Below are 15745 nucleotides of genomic sequence, written 5' to 3'. Positions count from 1 at the left end.
AAGTTTGACTTCTTTTGATGCATTTTTGATATTGCATGTATTGTATGCAATCTGATATTGCATTTATTCCTTTTATTACTGAGTAGTACTCCTTGCTTTGGATGTGTTGTAGTTTATATTTCATCATTTCTAGTTTAGTTTTTGGTAGATACCCAGGAGTTTGACTGCTGGATCATATAGTAAGTGTATGTTTAACTTTATAAGAAGCTGCTAAACTCTTTATGAAGTGGCTGTACCATTTTGAATTCCTACCACATTTTCCTTTTCCACTTTTCTGCATTGTTGTTGATACTTGGTATTGCCAGTTTTTATTTTATTTTATTTTTTGCCTACATTCTGATAGGTTGTGTAGGGTGATCTTATTGTCATTTTAATTTGAATTTTCTTAATGACTAATAATGTTGGGCATGTTTTCATGTGCAAATAAGCATGGCACATAAGCCATCCATAACAGTTTCTTTTGAAGAGCAGAAGGTTTTACTTTCCCTTTTTTTCTTTTATGGTTAGTGCTCTTTGTGTTCTAAAAACTCTTTGGCACTCATTCATCTTGCTCTCATTAAATACATGGTTCCCTAAAACAACCTAAGAGTATGGGAAGTGCTTTGTACAACCTTGAACTAATAGTAGAATCACCTTTACACACCAAAAGTTGGCCATTCCAGAAGGGAAGGCTCATTCTCATACACTAAGCTACTGTTCTTTATTCTAGATATCTATGGTATATGTGGGCAGTCACTTATTTGCAAAGCTTTTATTATTTTATTTATTTACTTTTAGAGAGAGGGGAAGGAAGGGAGAAGGAGAGGGAGAGAAACATCTATGTGTGAGAGATACATCGATCGGTTGCCTTTTTCACCCCACCAACTGGGGACCTGGCCACAACCCAGGCATGTGCCCTGACTGGGATTCGAACCAGCGACCTTTTGGTTCACAGGCTGGCACTCAGTTTGCTGAGCCACACTAGCAGGGCTCCAAGGCTTTTTTTTTATCGCCTTCTTTTTGTATTGCCAAGAATAAAATGAGAATAGATTAAAAATCTCTTTCTCTGAAATTACAGAACTGTGCCATTACTGGTGCCCCTAGATTTTTAAGAAGGAACTTATAAAAAAGTTTACTCTTTCCTTTTCTTTCAGTGGTGGGATCAGCAGCTTGACTTTGATACTGCTTTCTTGCACCATTTGGCCCAGTTGGTGCCTGAAATTTATTTGGCTGAAATGGACCCAGACTTGGAAAAGCAGGAGGAAAGTATACAAACATCAATATTCACTCCACTGGAATGGTGTTTATTTGGAGAAGATCCAGATATTTCTTTAGAGAAATTAAAACATAGTGGAGCATTTCAACTCTGTGGTAAGGTTTTCAAAAGTGGAGAGACAACATATTCTTGTAGGTAAGAATTAGAAATTTACAGGATTAAATTACAATCTTGATATTTTGTATTTGTTTCATGATTTAGAAGCTTTCTTTGTTTATTACATGTTTAATTCTACTTAACTTTTATTATGTACTGATAAGTCTGTTTTTGCTAGTATAGCTTGTTTTTGAGTATGACATAACTAAACAGTTCTCTCGTTTTTTTCTTCATGTTCTCCAAAAATGTGTGATAGATTTTTGACTTTTATGTAGTCCACATACCCTTATTTGAAACCCTTGGGGCCAGGTATATTTCAGAATTCGGAATACTTCTCTATTATAATCAAACACAGCATTTCTGTAAGAAATGTATGAATATTCACAGCAAATGGTATAAATAAAGTCTGTAGTCTAATGACATTTCAAGCCATTTTTTTGCCACCAAGTGAGATTTGGTGCCAAAAGATTATGGACCTATAGGAACAGTTAGAATTTTGTTGGGTAAGGGAGGCCAGTGGTATGAAAACTGGAAGCAGCTTTAGGCTTTTTGCCCTTTGTGAGGGCAGTTGATTTAAATGCCATGGTAACACAGAGAACTTTTTTACTCCCTACTTCGGCCTGAAATTTCCAACTTTTAGATCTTAGCAGCACTTTTAGTCCCCCCCACCCTTTATTAGAGATAGTTTAGGTTAGGAAGGTGACTTTTTAGACTTTATAAATACAGAGGATTGTTTTTTGCTGCACTATAATTCCAGGTTTGACTGGTTTATGTGTAGTTACTAGCTGTTTAGAATATACTATCTTATTATCCAAATCTTTTTTAAAAGATTTTATTTATTTATTTTTAGAGAGGGGAAGGGAGGAAGGAAGAGAGGGAGAGAAACATCAAAGTGTGGTTCCTTTCATGCATCCTTAACAGGGGACCTGGCCTGCAACCCAGGCATGTGCCCTGACTGGGAATCAAACCGATGACCCTTTGGTTCACAGGCCCATGCTCAATCCACTGAGCCATACCAGCCAGGGCTTATTACCTAGTTCTTTTCTTAGAAAAAAAGGCAGTTTATGTATTTTGTGTACTGCTTTGCTGTATAGCATGGGAAGATTCATTTATCTTATGTATTTTTAGCTGAAGCCCAATCAGTTTCAACTAAAGCATAGTAAACATTTGTAAACCTCATTTCTCCAAAAGTGTCATAGAGACATTTTTAATTGTCATAACTTTGGAAATGGTAGCAGTGGGTAGAGGCCAGGGTTGCTGCTTAAACATCCTACAATGCACAGGACAGTCTCCTCTATTCCTAAAAAATAACTGTCTGGTTCAAAATGTCATTACTGCTAAGGTTTAGAAATCCTGCTCTAAATAAGTCAGTAGATCATACATATATTAGAGAGTATTATTAGACAATCTTTATTTCCTACTAGCATTTTAAGATTCATTTTTAAAACTTCCCAATTCTCTCTCTTCAACCCTTCTCAATATTTTATTAATTTTTTATTTCACACTGATTTATAGCAGGCCCTCAAATAGTGTTTTGTTCAATGTTGTTTGTTATAACGTTGGTGAGATGCCATAGGAACTTAACTCTTGTTTATATAAGTTAGCTTATTGTAAAATTGGTTTTGTTATATGTTGTTTCACTTAAAGTCAAAGAACCTACAGATGACATTAAGTGAGGACTTACTGTATATTGATCTTAATGTTTCCAGAAAATGTTAAATAAACTAGTACATTTTAAAAGTAGTTATTAAGGAAGAGATTAAGAGAGATTAAATTTCATTCATTCAATAAGTATTAGTTGAATATCTACCATGTACCAGGCACTGTTCTAGGTGCTTGGGACATACCAACATATGAAATAAATAGAAATTCCTGCCCTTATGATACTTATATTCTAATGAATTTTGTCTTTGTCCAAGCTTCATTTACAGTGAATAGTGTTTGTTAATTATATTTAGAAATATAATAGGGTAAGATGATTGCAAATAATTTATAAAGCTGATCATTTTTCACAAAGCTAATTTTGAGTTGTAGCTTAACGGTTTGAAACCACTTGCAAGCTCAAAGTAATGAGGGTGAATTAAGAAACAAAACCAAATATCTAAATTTGGATAAATATAGCTAAAACGAGACCAAAATTATTTGGAATTTTGTTTTTGAAGCATTTTCACATTCAGTTTGTAGACAATATAACAGACTTACTCACATTACATTGTAGTCATACCATAAGCATCAGCATACCATAAGCATACCATTTTGGAATCTGTTTTTTAATCTTTTTCAGAGATTGTGCAATTGATCCAACATGTGTACTCTGTATGGACTGCTTCCAGAATAGTGTTCATAAAAATCATCGTTACAAGGTATGAAAATAGAGCCATAAAATATGTAGATCAGCAGGAATCTGTTGGGCCATCTAGTTCATATCCCTGACCAGTTCTTGAATTCCTGCTATTATAGTTTTGACATGTGAACCTTTAGTTCTGATGAAGCATATCATGTGATGGGACATTTGTCTTAAGAAGTAGCCCCATACAGTTTTTATGTAAGTATATCAAATTTACACAAGAGATTGTGTAATGGATATGAACAGCTTAAAGAATATAAAGCAAATACCCATGTAACCACTTTAGGCCAGGAGGTAAGACATTGCCAGCTCTCAGAAGCTTGCCATTTGTCCTCACTAGATCACACAGCCTTTCATCCCTTGCAACAAACTCTTTTGTGTTTTGTGATAATGATTTTCTTGATTTTCCTTTCAGCCTATCACTGAAATGATATTAGAAAGTTTTATCTGTTTTTGAACTTTATATATATAGGTGAAGTCATACTATATCTTTTTCTTGTTCAGTAACTTCTTCCACTCAGCATTATGAATGTAGCTGTAGTTTATACAGTGGCCTTATAATGCTCAGTAATCTATATTGTCTATTTATTGTGCTGTATGTGAATAATATAGATGGCTTCCAATTTGGGGCTATTATGAACAATTCTGCTATGACCATTCTTATTGTGTGTTTTAGTATACATGTACAGGAGTTTTTCTGGGCTGTATATCTGGAATAGAATTACTGAGTTCTAGAGCACAGGTGGCAAACACAAGGCCACTGGCTGAATCCAGCCCTCCACTTTGTTTCTACCCTGCGACAGCACTGAGCTCCTTGCCCCTGCTTAAGGAATAGTTACATTTATACAGTCCTAAAATTATATTCAGCCCTTTGAAGGCAACCTCGAGGCTGATGTGGCCCCCAGTGAAAATGAGTTTGACACCCATGTTCTAGAGTGTAAATCTTTAATCATAGTAGATAATGTCCGCCTGTTTTCCAAAGTGGATATACCAATTTATAGGTTCTCCAACAGTATTTGAGAGTTCTCAGTGCTCCACATTTTTGCGAGATTTGGTATCTTTTTCATTTTAGCCCATCTGGTGGTTATACAATAGTATCACATTGTGATCTTAATAATTTTCCTAATTACTATTGAAGTTGAGGGCTTTTTTCTTTCCTGTTACATTTTTAGACAACCTTGTTATTTTGAGCTGAAATGTATTTCTCAGATAATAGTATGGGTTTTGTACTCTGGGCTTAGACAGACATAATGACTGATGTTTCTTTTTGTATATATAGCATGCCTAAAGTTTTATGTAAATATAAATAATATCTTTGAGTTATGTAGACTGTGTTTTCCATAGAGTTGAAAGTGTTGAAAGCTTTATGGTTTTTTTTCAATTGATTTTAGAGAGAGTAGAGTAAGGAGAAAGAAATATCAACTTGTTGTTCCACCAATTTATGCACCCATTGATCAGTTCTTGTATGTGTCCTGACTGGGGATCAAACCCACAACCTTGGGGCATGGGGTTGACACTCTAACCAACTGAGCTACCTGGACAGGGCATGCTCTTTATGTTTTTAGACTAGCCTTGACATTATTGCTTTTAGCTCTGGATGTGATGGGCTATAAGTATAGGGTGATGGGGCTACTGGCCCACAGTGTCCTTGGCATTATGGATGAGGCAAGACAGATTCACATGGACCACCGAAGTCCTGTGGAGGAAAAGGGACAGCATGGCCATTCTCAAGGGGAGAGCGCCCCAACACTTGCCTTGACAGGCTTTTATTGGCTTAATTTGCCTGGGCATATATGAAAAGCTCATCAATCATTGTCAGGCAGTAATGATCAAACAATAGATAACATTCAGAGAACTCTGAGGGCTAATTCTGAGTCAAGGTCAGATAGTTAAAGGACCATAAAACTTTGGGGAACAAACTCACTTCATGCTTGGACCCTTATCATTTAAATTGAGGGCAATAGCAAAGCAGGTTTCACAGGATTTTATGCATTCTTTCTTAGGCCTGATCGCCCCAGGGGAACCCACCCTTTCCAGCACAGGGCCACATCCACCTCCAGCATTGTTTCAGGCTTAGATGGAGCAGGGGAAGTAAGGAAGCCTAGAGATTAGGAGACTTCTTGCAGACAGAATGAGGACTCAGGCTATGTCAAAGTCATGGGGTGACGGTGCATCATCCCCTTTCTCCATGGCCCCCCAAGTCCTTCCCTGAGGGCCCCCTCATGACCTTGCCTGTCTTGGGTCATCTCTCCCTTGAGGAATCTTACCCATCACTGGATAACCAGTCATGCACTGGGGGCCAGGCAGGGTGAAGTAAAGTGGTCAGAGGTGGCGCCCCAGCCAAGGAGATAAGTTTTGTCTCCTTAGTGGCTTAGGGTCTCAAGGTCTCTTACTCAGTCTTAGCCATGGGGGGTTACAGTTTCTGAAACCAGGCAGAGCGGTTCCCAATAATAGGGTATAGGTATTATTATATAGTGTACAAAGAAAAACAGATTGAGAAGCCTACGATACAGTGTGGTTAAAATGTTTTCCCAAGATTACTAAAGTAATCACTGATGGAATTTACATGTTCGATCATTGGTTATGTTCCTCATAACCAATTACAATTGTGACAAATGTTCCACACTAATGCAAGATCTTAGTAATATGCGAAACATTGTAGGGTCCAGGGAAGATGGGGTTTATATGAACTCTGTGTTTTCTGCTCAGATTTTCTTCAAACAAACTGCTATAAAAAAGTAAAGTCTTAATTTTTTTAAATGAACATTTAAAAGTCCTCAATACATTTTGCCAAATTGCTTTAGGAAAGAATTATACCAAATGTAGTACAAGTAGCAGTGCAGAAATCTGCAGAACCTGCAGAAACCTTTTTAAAGATTATTTATTTTTTAGAGAGAGGGTAAGGGAAAGGGAAAGAGAGAGAGAAACATCAGTGTGTAAGAGAAACATCAATCAGTTGCCCTTGTATGCCTCCAACCCAGGGACCTGGCCTGCTACCCAGTCCTGTGCCCTGACTGGGAATCAAACCAGCCACCTTTCAGTTTTCGGGATGATGCCCAGCCAGTCAGGGCATGCAGAAACCTTTTAATAGAAACTTTTTAACTGAACTGATTTTTAAAGTAATTTTATCATCACTACTAAAATGAAATTTTAAATTGTTCTTAATGTTGTTTCTCTTTTCTTATTTTAGAAAGGTGAATATGGAATAATGGTATACCCTTGCATTGCTACTTAACTTTGCTCTCTTCCTGAATAATGGGACCAAGGTCTTTGGTAGTTTATTTTGCAGTCATTCTTGCTGACAGGACAAAGGGGTTTTTGTTTGTTTGTTTGTTTGTTTTCCAGGGGAATGATTCATGCCCTGGCTGAGTATCTCAGCTGGTTGGAGTGTTGTCCTATATACCAAAAGGTTGCATGTTCAATCCTGGGTTGGGGCACGTGCAGGAGGCAACTGATTGGTGTTTCTCTCTCACATCTATGTTTTTTTTTTCTCTTCCTCTCTCTGAAAATCAATGAATATATCCTCTGGTGAGGATAAAAAAAGATTAATGCCCAACCATATATATAATATATATTGATTTGAGAGAGAGACAGATTTCTATTTGTTGTTCCATATACTGACGTATTATTCATTGGTTGCTTCTTGTATGTGCCTTGACTGGATATTGAGCTCACAACCTTGGCGTATCAAGATGATGTTGCAACCAACTGAACCACCTAGCCAGGACCATGTATATATTTTTTATTGTAAAATATTGCTTGCACTAAAAGGAAATTTAGTCCTGGCTGGTGTGGCTCAGTGGATTGAGTGCTGGCCTGTGAACCAGAGGGTCTTTGGTTTGATTCCCAGTCAGGGCACATGCCTAGGTTATGGGCCAGGTGCCCAGTAGGGGGTGCACGAGAGGCAACCACACACTGATGTTTCTCTCCCTCTCTTTTTCCTTTCCTTCCCTTCTCTCTAAAAATATAAATAAATAAAACATCTTAAATTAAAAAACATAAAAGAACGTTTAGAGAAAAATACCACAAACAGCCACCCACCTAAACATCATAAAATATCACAGTGAGAGCTGGGGATATGCATAGGTCCCTCCCACAGGTGTCTTCCTCCCATCCCCTGGGCATTAAGTGCCATCTGCCTGCTCCTGAAGGTCTATTGTCCAGCACGTGCTGCAGCCTCTGTCACACTTGATGGAATGTATTGAAGCCACCACTTCCGAGATGCTGGCCAATGTCTCCTGAGAGCCCCAGGGTAGGACAGGTTACTCCAGAGTTGCACTGTCTCCTGGGCCTTCTTGGTCAGTGGCTGGGTGGCCAGTGCCCATGGTGAGTGGGGAACGGGCAGATAGGTTGCTGGTTTCTCTCCTCGAACCCAGTCTGGGTGCCTGTAGGAGGCAACTGATCAATGTTTCTCTCATCCTCTCTCTCAGCTAATATGTTCTCCAGGTGGGTAAAAAAGAGGACTAAGGTTTTTGATTTGAAGAGTAGGTTAAATTCTAAAAAGCCAAGATCAGAGTAATATGGCTTTGATCGAATAGAACCGAAATAGTAGCCGTGTTCACCTAACTAGGGTCTTCTTGTGTCTTGGAAGCTGATACTGAAGACCAAACTGGCTTGTAACCTTGGTACTCTTTTTTTGGAACGCATCATAGAGTCAAAATAACTCTGGAGAAGAAAACAAAACTCACTAACAATGCTCTTTTTCTCTGTTCCATTCCTTTGCATATCTCTGTCTTTATTTACTAAATGGCAATGATATATTTATATTTGTGTTTTTTATCCCTACCTGACTATAAGCTTTCTCCAGGACAAGGTTCAGATCTCATATATTTTATACTTCCTACTGTCTGTTATAGCACCTGGGACATAGAGGCTTTCAACATTTGTTGAAATAAAGTGTTAGGGTCAAAAGCATTAAATCATAAGCAGAACTGATATCTAAGATTTAATTATAAAGATAAATTATCAATGTCTATTTTAACATCAGATTATTGTAATCTTACATGATGAGAATTCATATACATATATTGTCTTTGAAATATAAAAACATTAAAAAGTGTTTATTTGCCCTGGCTGGTTGGCCCAGTTGATTATAGCATCATCCTGTGCACCAAGTTTGTGGGTTTGATCCCCTATCGGGGCACATGCCTCAGTTGTGAGTTTGATCCCCAGTTGGTGCGCCGTATATGAGTGGCAACCAATGGATCTTTCTCTCTCTCTCTCTCAAATCAGTAAACATATCCTTGGGTGAGGATTAAATAAATAAAAAATGTTTATTTACTCAAACAATACAATAAAACTTACCTTTTAGAAATTCAAATAATACATAAAAGTCCTGGCAAGGAATGGCTCACTTGGTTGGAGTGTCGTCCCATAAACCGAAAGGTTGTGGGTTTGATTGCTGGTCAGGGCACATGCTGGGGTTGCAGGGGTCCCCAGTGAGGGCATGTGCAAGAAGGCAGCCAATCGATGTTTCTCTCCTCTCTCCCTCCCTCCCCCGTCTCTGAAATGAATATGCATGTTCTCAAGGTGAGGATAAAAATAATAATACAGAAGATTATAAATAAAAATTGTAATTGCTATTCTGGCCCATTGTACTTTCTTAACTAAGCACACTTTAACATATATCCTTACAGATCTTTTTTAAAATATATTTACAAATATGCACACAAACATACATATATTTATATATTTAGGAGAACTGTTTGTGTGTGTGTATAAATGGGTTCCTACTATATATTCCTTTTTTGCAGCTTATTTTTATCTTAACAGCATATCATGAGGATAATTCTATATTGATACATACAGTAATTCTTGCCTTATTTAATTGCTTCATGTTTTTTTTTGTGGGACTGTATTACCCTATATTTAATCCATCCTGTTTTTCTAGACAATTATATTGGTTCCAGTTTTTCCACTGATCAACAATATTGGAATATACATCTGTCTTTGTTTTCATATAATTCACTGTATACGTTCAAGAATACCTAAGGCTAGATTCTTAGAGGTAGATACTCTGTATTGAACAGTATGTGCATTTAAAATTTACATAGATTTTTTCCCTAGTGTGGTTCATCTCATTATTTTAATTTGCATTTCTGTTACCAGTAATTAACATCTTTTCATATTTTAATTATATGTTTAATTTCTTCAGTGTATTGCCTATTTCTACTTTTTTTTTATTTTTCTATTGTCTTTTCCTTCCTGCTGTGTCAGATACTTTACAGATACTCTCTTAGCATGTTTCTGTTTTAAAACTTTTATTTTTAAGTTATATTTATTGAGATATAATTTGCATACAATAAAACCTACCCTCAAGATACAAAACGTTTACGTTATCCCCAAAAGTTCTCTGGTTTTCCTTTGTGGTTCTTTTTCTCCCTACCCCCAGCTTCTGGCAGTCACTGATCTTTTTTCTGTCTGTGTATGTAGTTTTGCATTTTCAGAATGTCATATAAATGAAAGCATATAGTATGGAGTAACTAGTTTCTTTTCACTTAGCATAGTGCCTTTGAGATCCTCTCATGTATCAGCAGTTTGTTCCTTTTATCTGTATGCCATTATATGGGTGTGCAACAGTTTACCTATTCAGCAGTTGATGAACATTTGGGTTGTTACTAGCTTTTAAATAAAGCTGCTATGAGCATTCCAATCCAATTCTTTGTGTGGGTGTGTTTCATTTCTCTTGAGTAACCTAGGAGTGGGATAGCTGGACTATAAGTTAAGTGTATGTTTGGTTTTATAAGATATGTTTCTGCCTTTTTAACTTGATTTATGCTATCATTTATCTTATTGATGTTCTAAATTTGTATATTATTAAATTTGCCATTTAAAAAATGTTTCTGAATTTTGTGCCTCACTTCTGTGGCGTTCCCATATATTAAGATTGTATTTTACCTTCTTTAGATATAGCTTTATTTTTAGTAACTGTGGATGGTCTAGCATCTTTCAGCTTACTATGTATATAAAGGAAGAAATATTGATTTGTGTATGCTAATTTTTTGGTACTTTTGTTCTAGCAGTTACCTCTATATAATAATGTTATACTACCCATAGTTTCTTTTTATCTCTTTTCTTACTTTTTATTGTCAAGTCAGTCGGTTTTAATGGTATCTTTGATTCCCTTCTATTACGTGTAACCTGTATAGTAATTGATCATCTTATGTTACCTTTTCTTTCCCTTCTCTCATTTCTTAGTTATAGTCTTTCTGTTTGTGAGATTATATGTTTACATTTTCTGTCCATGTCCTCACTTTTGATTTGTTCTTAGCCCTACAATTAAATATATAAAATTCTTCATCTCTCTGTTTTCTGAAGTTTCCGCAGTCACCTCTTTGTCCCATAGGAGTTGATAAACTTCAGTTTGTAGTTCAAATCTGGCTCACTGCCTATTTTTGTATGGTCTGAATGCTAAGCATGGATTTTACATTTTTAGATGGTTGGGATAAAAGACAGAAAAATCGTATTTTATGATGCATTAAAATTATATACCTGGCTGGTGTGGCTCAGTGGGTTGAACACCAGCCTGCGAACCAAAGGGTCTCTGGTTCGATTCCCAGTCAGGGCACATGGCTGAGTTGCAGGCCAGGTCCCCAGTAGGGGGCGCGTGAGAGGCAACCACACATTGATGTTTCTTTTCCTCCCTCCTTTCCCCCCCTTCTGTCTAAAAATAAATAAATAAAATCTTTAAAAATATTATATGAAAATAAAATTTCAGTGCCCATAAATAAAGTTTAATTGGAACTTAGCCATGCTCATTTGTTTATTGTTTATGGCTACTTCTCTACTACAACAGAATTGAGTAGTTCAGTAGAGATTTATGACCTGTAAAGCCGAAAATATTTATTGTCCTTTCATACAGAAAGTTTGCTGATCTATGCTCAGTTGGATTTTTTAGGAAGGGGTCATGTATACATGTTTTTCCTAAGTTCTGACATGTTCAGAATTGTATTTTTATAGCTTGGCTGGAGATAATAACTTTAGCTTACATTTTCTGTTTTGGAAAATGCTGCCTCTGCTATTGTCTTGTTTTATGTGTTATTGAGAAGTCCAATGTCGGTCTAATTTTCTTGCTGTTATGTTATTTCATCTTTTCGCCTGAAGGCCCTAGGGCTTTTATCTTTAAAGTCTAATTCTTTTTGTAGGATATATTTTGGAGTTAATTATACTGGGTGAGTTTTTTCCAGTTACTCATGGGCTCTTTTAATGTGTATATTTAGGTCCTTTTTTTTTTCCCCTTGGAAGCTTTATTAAATTACAGATTTAAATATGTGCTCTGTTGCATCGTTTTGATTTTCTTTTTGGAGACTCCGGTTATATTGGCTTTCTTAAGCCTGTATTTTATTTCAACCACTTTTTCTCTGACCCTGTATTTCTTTACTTCATCATATTTTAATTCTCTTGTTTTCCTGCTGTGTTTCAATGCTATTTATTAACTTTCATTGAGTCTATTATCTTGGACACCTTGTAATTTAGAATTGATTTCTGATAGGCTTTTCTTTCTAATTTTTTCCCCCGAGTTCCATCAAATCTCATTTTATTTAACCTTTTTTCTTTTGGGGGGATGCACTCTCTTCTTAGTTTCTCTATTTCTGATAAAAGGTATTTTAATCTGACTAAGGATTTTCATATCCCCAAATGCCTGTTTAAGGCTATGTAATTTAGTTTGGAGAATTATGTTACAGTTTCCTTTAGCTTCATGATTAGGTTTTGGCTCTTAGTTGCATTTTTTGCCCTTTTTTTGTAGCAGTTTTGTGTGGATGTGGTGTACTTTTTCTATTTTTTTACTTCATGGACAGGACTCACAAATGCTCTCTTCTGTCATTTGCCCTCTTCTGTGAACTTTCTTTTAAAGATGCTGGTGGTGGTAGTGGTGAGGGGAGGAGACATTTGGGCATGTGTTGTTTTTCTCACTTCCGTAGGATCCTCAATTTTCTTTTTTTTTTTTTTTTTTTCTTTTCTATTTTTATTTCAATCATTGTTCAAGTACAGTTTTCTCCCCCCTACTCCCGTTCCAGCCCCTCCACCCAACCCTCCCCCCTTCCCCCCATTACCCCCCACCCCTAGTTTTTGTCCATGTGTCCTCCAAATTTGTTCCTGTAATCCCTACCCATTCCCCCCTGAAATTCCCTCTTCTCTCCCCTCTGGCCACTGTCAGACTATCCCCTATTTCAGTGTCTTTGGTTATATTTTGCTAGTTTTTTGTTTTGTTTGTTTTGTTGTTTAGATTCCTGTTAAAGGTGATATCATGTGGTATTTGTCTTTCACTGCCTGGCTTGTTTCACTTAGCATAATGCTTTCCAGCTCCATCCATGCTGTTGCAAAGGGTAGGAGCTCCTTCTTTCTTTCTGCTGCATAGAATTCCATTGTGTAAATGTACCATAGTTTTTTGATCCATTCATTTACTGATGGGCATCTAGGTTGCTTCCAGCACCTAGCTATTGTAAATTGTGCTGCTGTGAACATCGGGGTGCAAAGGTTCTTTTGTATTGGTGTTTTAGTGTTCTTAGGATAGAGTCCCAGCAATGGAATTGCTGGGTCAAAAGGCAGATCCATTTTTAGTTTTCTGAGGAAGTTCCAAACTGCTTTCCATAATGGTTGTAAGGATCCTCAATTTTCCCTTCTTACTTCCTTACCCCATCATTAAGGACTTACCTCTGTTATAAATGTGTTTGATTTTCTCCCAAAAGCAATGCTCCTCTGAGGTTGCCACTTCTAGTCTCTTGCTTGCTTTCATGCTCTTTCTCTGCAAACCACTAAGTCCAAACCTGTGTTCAGTATATATTCCTTAGCATTGGGCTTTCTCTTTTCGGGTATGATTTTGTCGGTGCTTTATCTAAGTTATCTGTACTTCTCTGCTCTCTTTAATGGAGTCTCTTAAACTTCCCTCTCTTGTCTGCATCCATAGGCTTGAAGTGATAGGCAATGGGAACTCTGATAGAATGTTACCTGAAAGTTGAAGTGTTTGTTTTTTGTTTCCTTGTTTTATTGCTTCCCTTGTTCATTGTATGTTTTAGAGGGGGAAGTTCTGGGGAAAATTCAGAATCAGGGCATTGTCATCATTTTCTGTCTGGCTTAGTATATTTTAGATGTTTTTTTGCAACAATCCTCACAGGAAAAATGTAAATAATTTTAGTTGCTGTAGGACACTGAATAGATGAAACTACTTTATACATTTCTTAAGTATAATATGGGTATCATTATAATACTTTTAAAATTTCGGTTTAATTAGAAAATCTCATCACTCAAGCATTCTGGGTATTATATAGATAGAATCTTTTGCACACTGTACAGTCTGTTCTTCTCTATTAGTATACAATTCTAAAAACTACTATTTAGGCCCTCCCTGCTTCCTCTCTCTAAAATCAGTAAGTGTTAAAAATACTATTTAAAAATTAGAGTATGTTTCAAAAATTTATCAATTTTGATGGTCCATTTCTGTTGTGGTTAATATTTAGATTTTGATATATCTAGTTTCCATTAAATTAAATGCAACTCAGGTTGAAATGTTAGGGAACATTTATTATTTGAATCATCTGTATCATTCTTCCTTGCTTTGTAATATGTTTTGAAATCAAGACACTCATTTTTCATTTATTAGATGCATACTTCTACTGGAGGAGGGTTTTGTGACTGTGGAGACACAGAGGCCTGGAAAACTGGCCCTTTTTGTGTAAGTCATGAACCTGGAACAGCAGGTACTACAAAAGAGGTAAGAATATTAGTATTCTTTAATGCTAACTACTTTAAGCTTGGTGAAATTAGATAGAAATGAATGTTGTGTGTGTGGGTTAAACTGAATTTCATTGAGAATCCTGATAATGAATTCATATTGAAAAGATAACTCAGAATATTTTTTGTTAAGCAGTTTCATAAGTAAGAGTAAATAATACCTATTTAAGCATAAAAGAGCAAATGGAAGTAATTATTGACAGAAGCCAAATGTAATATATTAGAAGACAGTAGAACTGACACATAAACTTAATAATTACTTTTCTTTAAAAAAAGTCAACAAATTGATTATCCACTGTATATCCTAATCAAGGAAAAATAATTAAGCAGCTCAGCTATCTATAATTAGAAAGGAGAATGAGGAAATAGAACCACAGAAGATATTAAAAAGATTATAAAAGACTCTCATATGACTCTATAGATACATTTGAAAGTGGATTATTTCATTAAACACTGTAAAGTGCCATAGTTTACTCAAACACAGAACACTTGAACGATTTATAACCATTGGAGAAATTCAGAAAATTGCCATGAGACAATACTTTCTAAAAAATGCCATGTTCAAATAGTTTCACAGAGGAATTCTTTTCAAAACTTGAAGAACAGATTTCATACTCTTTAAACTGTTTATCCTTAGCAGTGAACATCCCTAGAGTTCAAATTTTAATCTCTTTCTGAATTGCTCCCCACTAAATGAAATCAGGAATTGCTTGAGAATACTAGATTCCAGGTCTGAGGGAATAGGTAAGCTTGTCAGAATGAGTTTATATAAAAAGAACCTAGGACCCAGCTGGATAGGTCTCTCATTGACCTGAGTTAAACAATTGGAGCTTAAAAAAATAATAACAAATAACCACTATAATTGACTGACTCATACTAAATATATAAAAATCCATGAGTTCTGTCTTGGCTAGGTGGCTCAGTTGGTTGGATGATCGTCCTCCATACCAAAAGGTTGCGGGTTTGATCCCCAGCCGGGGTGTGTACGGGAGGCAACTGATTGATATTTCTCTCTCACATAGATGTTTCTCTCCTCCCCCCTTCCCCTCTGTCTAAAAATTAATACATATGTCCTTGGGTAGGAGTAAAAAAATCCCTGAGTTCCCAGTGATACTTGAATGAAAGCTAAAATAGATAGAAATTTGTCACCATGGTAGTGGTTATATCAATTCTTTATTCTAATAATTGGTAGGAATTGTGTTCCATGGTAAACAGCTGTTTCCAGTTGGTGAGGTAAAGCTCTTTCTTTATAGGTTAACACTAGCTAATAGAGAAGGGATAGTATAAGAAAAATTAACGTTTGGCAAGCCCTAAGG

General features: G+C 36.3%; 1 protein-coding gene across 1 annotated transcript in view; it reads left to right on the top strand.

Annotated features, from left to right (window-relative positions):
- Positions 1–15745, top strand: part of UBR1 (ubiquitin protein ligase E3 component n-recognin 1) — a 126317-nt gene that overhangs the window by 16404 nt on the left and 94168 nt on the right. Inside the window, 3 exon segments of the mRNA XM_028507958.2 lie at positions 1134–1390; positions 3636–3714; positions 14299–14409. Coding sequence (XP_028363759.1) covers positions 1134–1390; positions 3636–3714; positions 14299–14409 — 447 coding nt within the window.

Source organism: Phyllostomus discolor, chromosome 1 (assembly GCF_004126475.2).
Source record: "Phyllostomus discolor isolate MPI-MPIP mPhyDis1 chromosome 1, mPhyDis1.pri.v3, whole genome shotgun sequence".
NCBI lineage: Eukaryota > Metazoa > Chordata > Mammalia > Chiroptera > Phyllostomidae > Phyllostomus > Phyllostomus discolor.
This window is presented reverse-complemented; position numbering and strand designations above follow the sequence as displayed.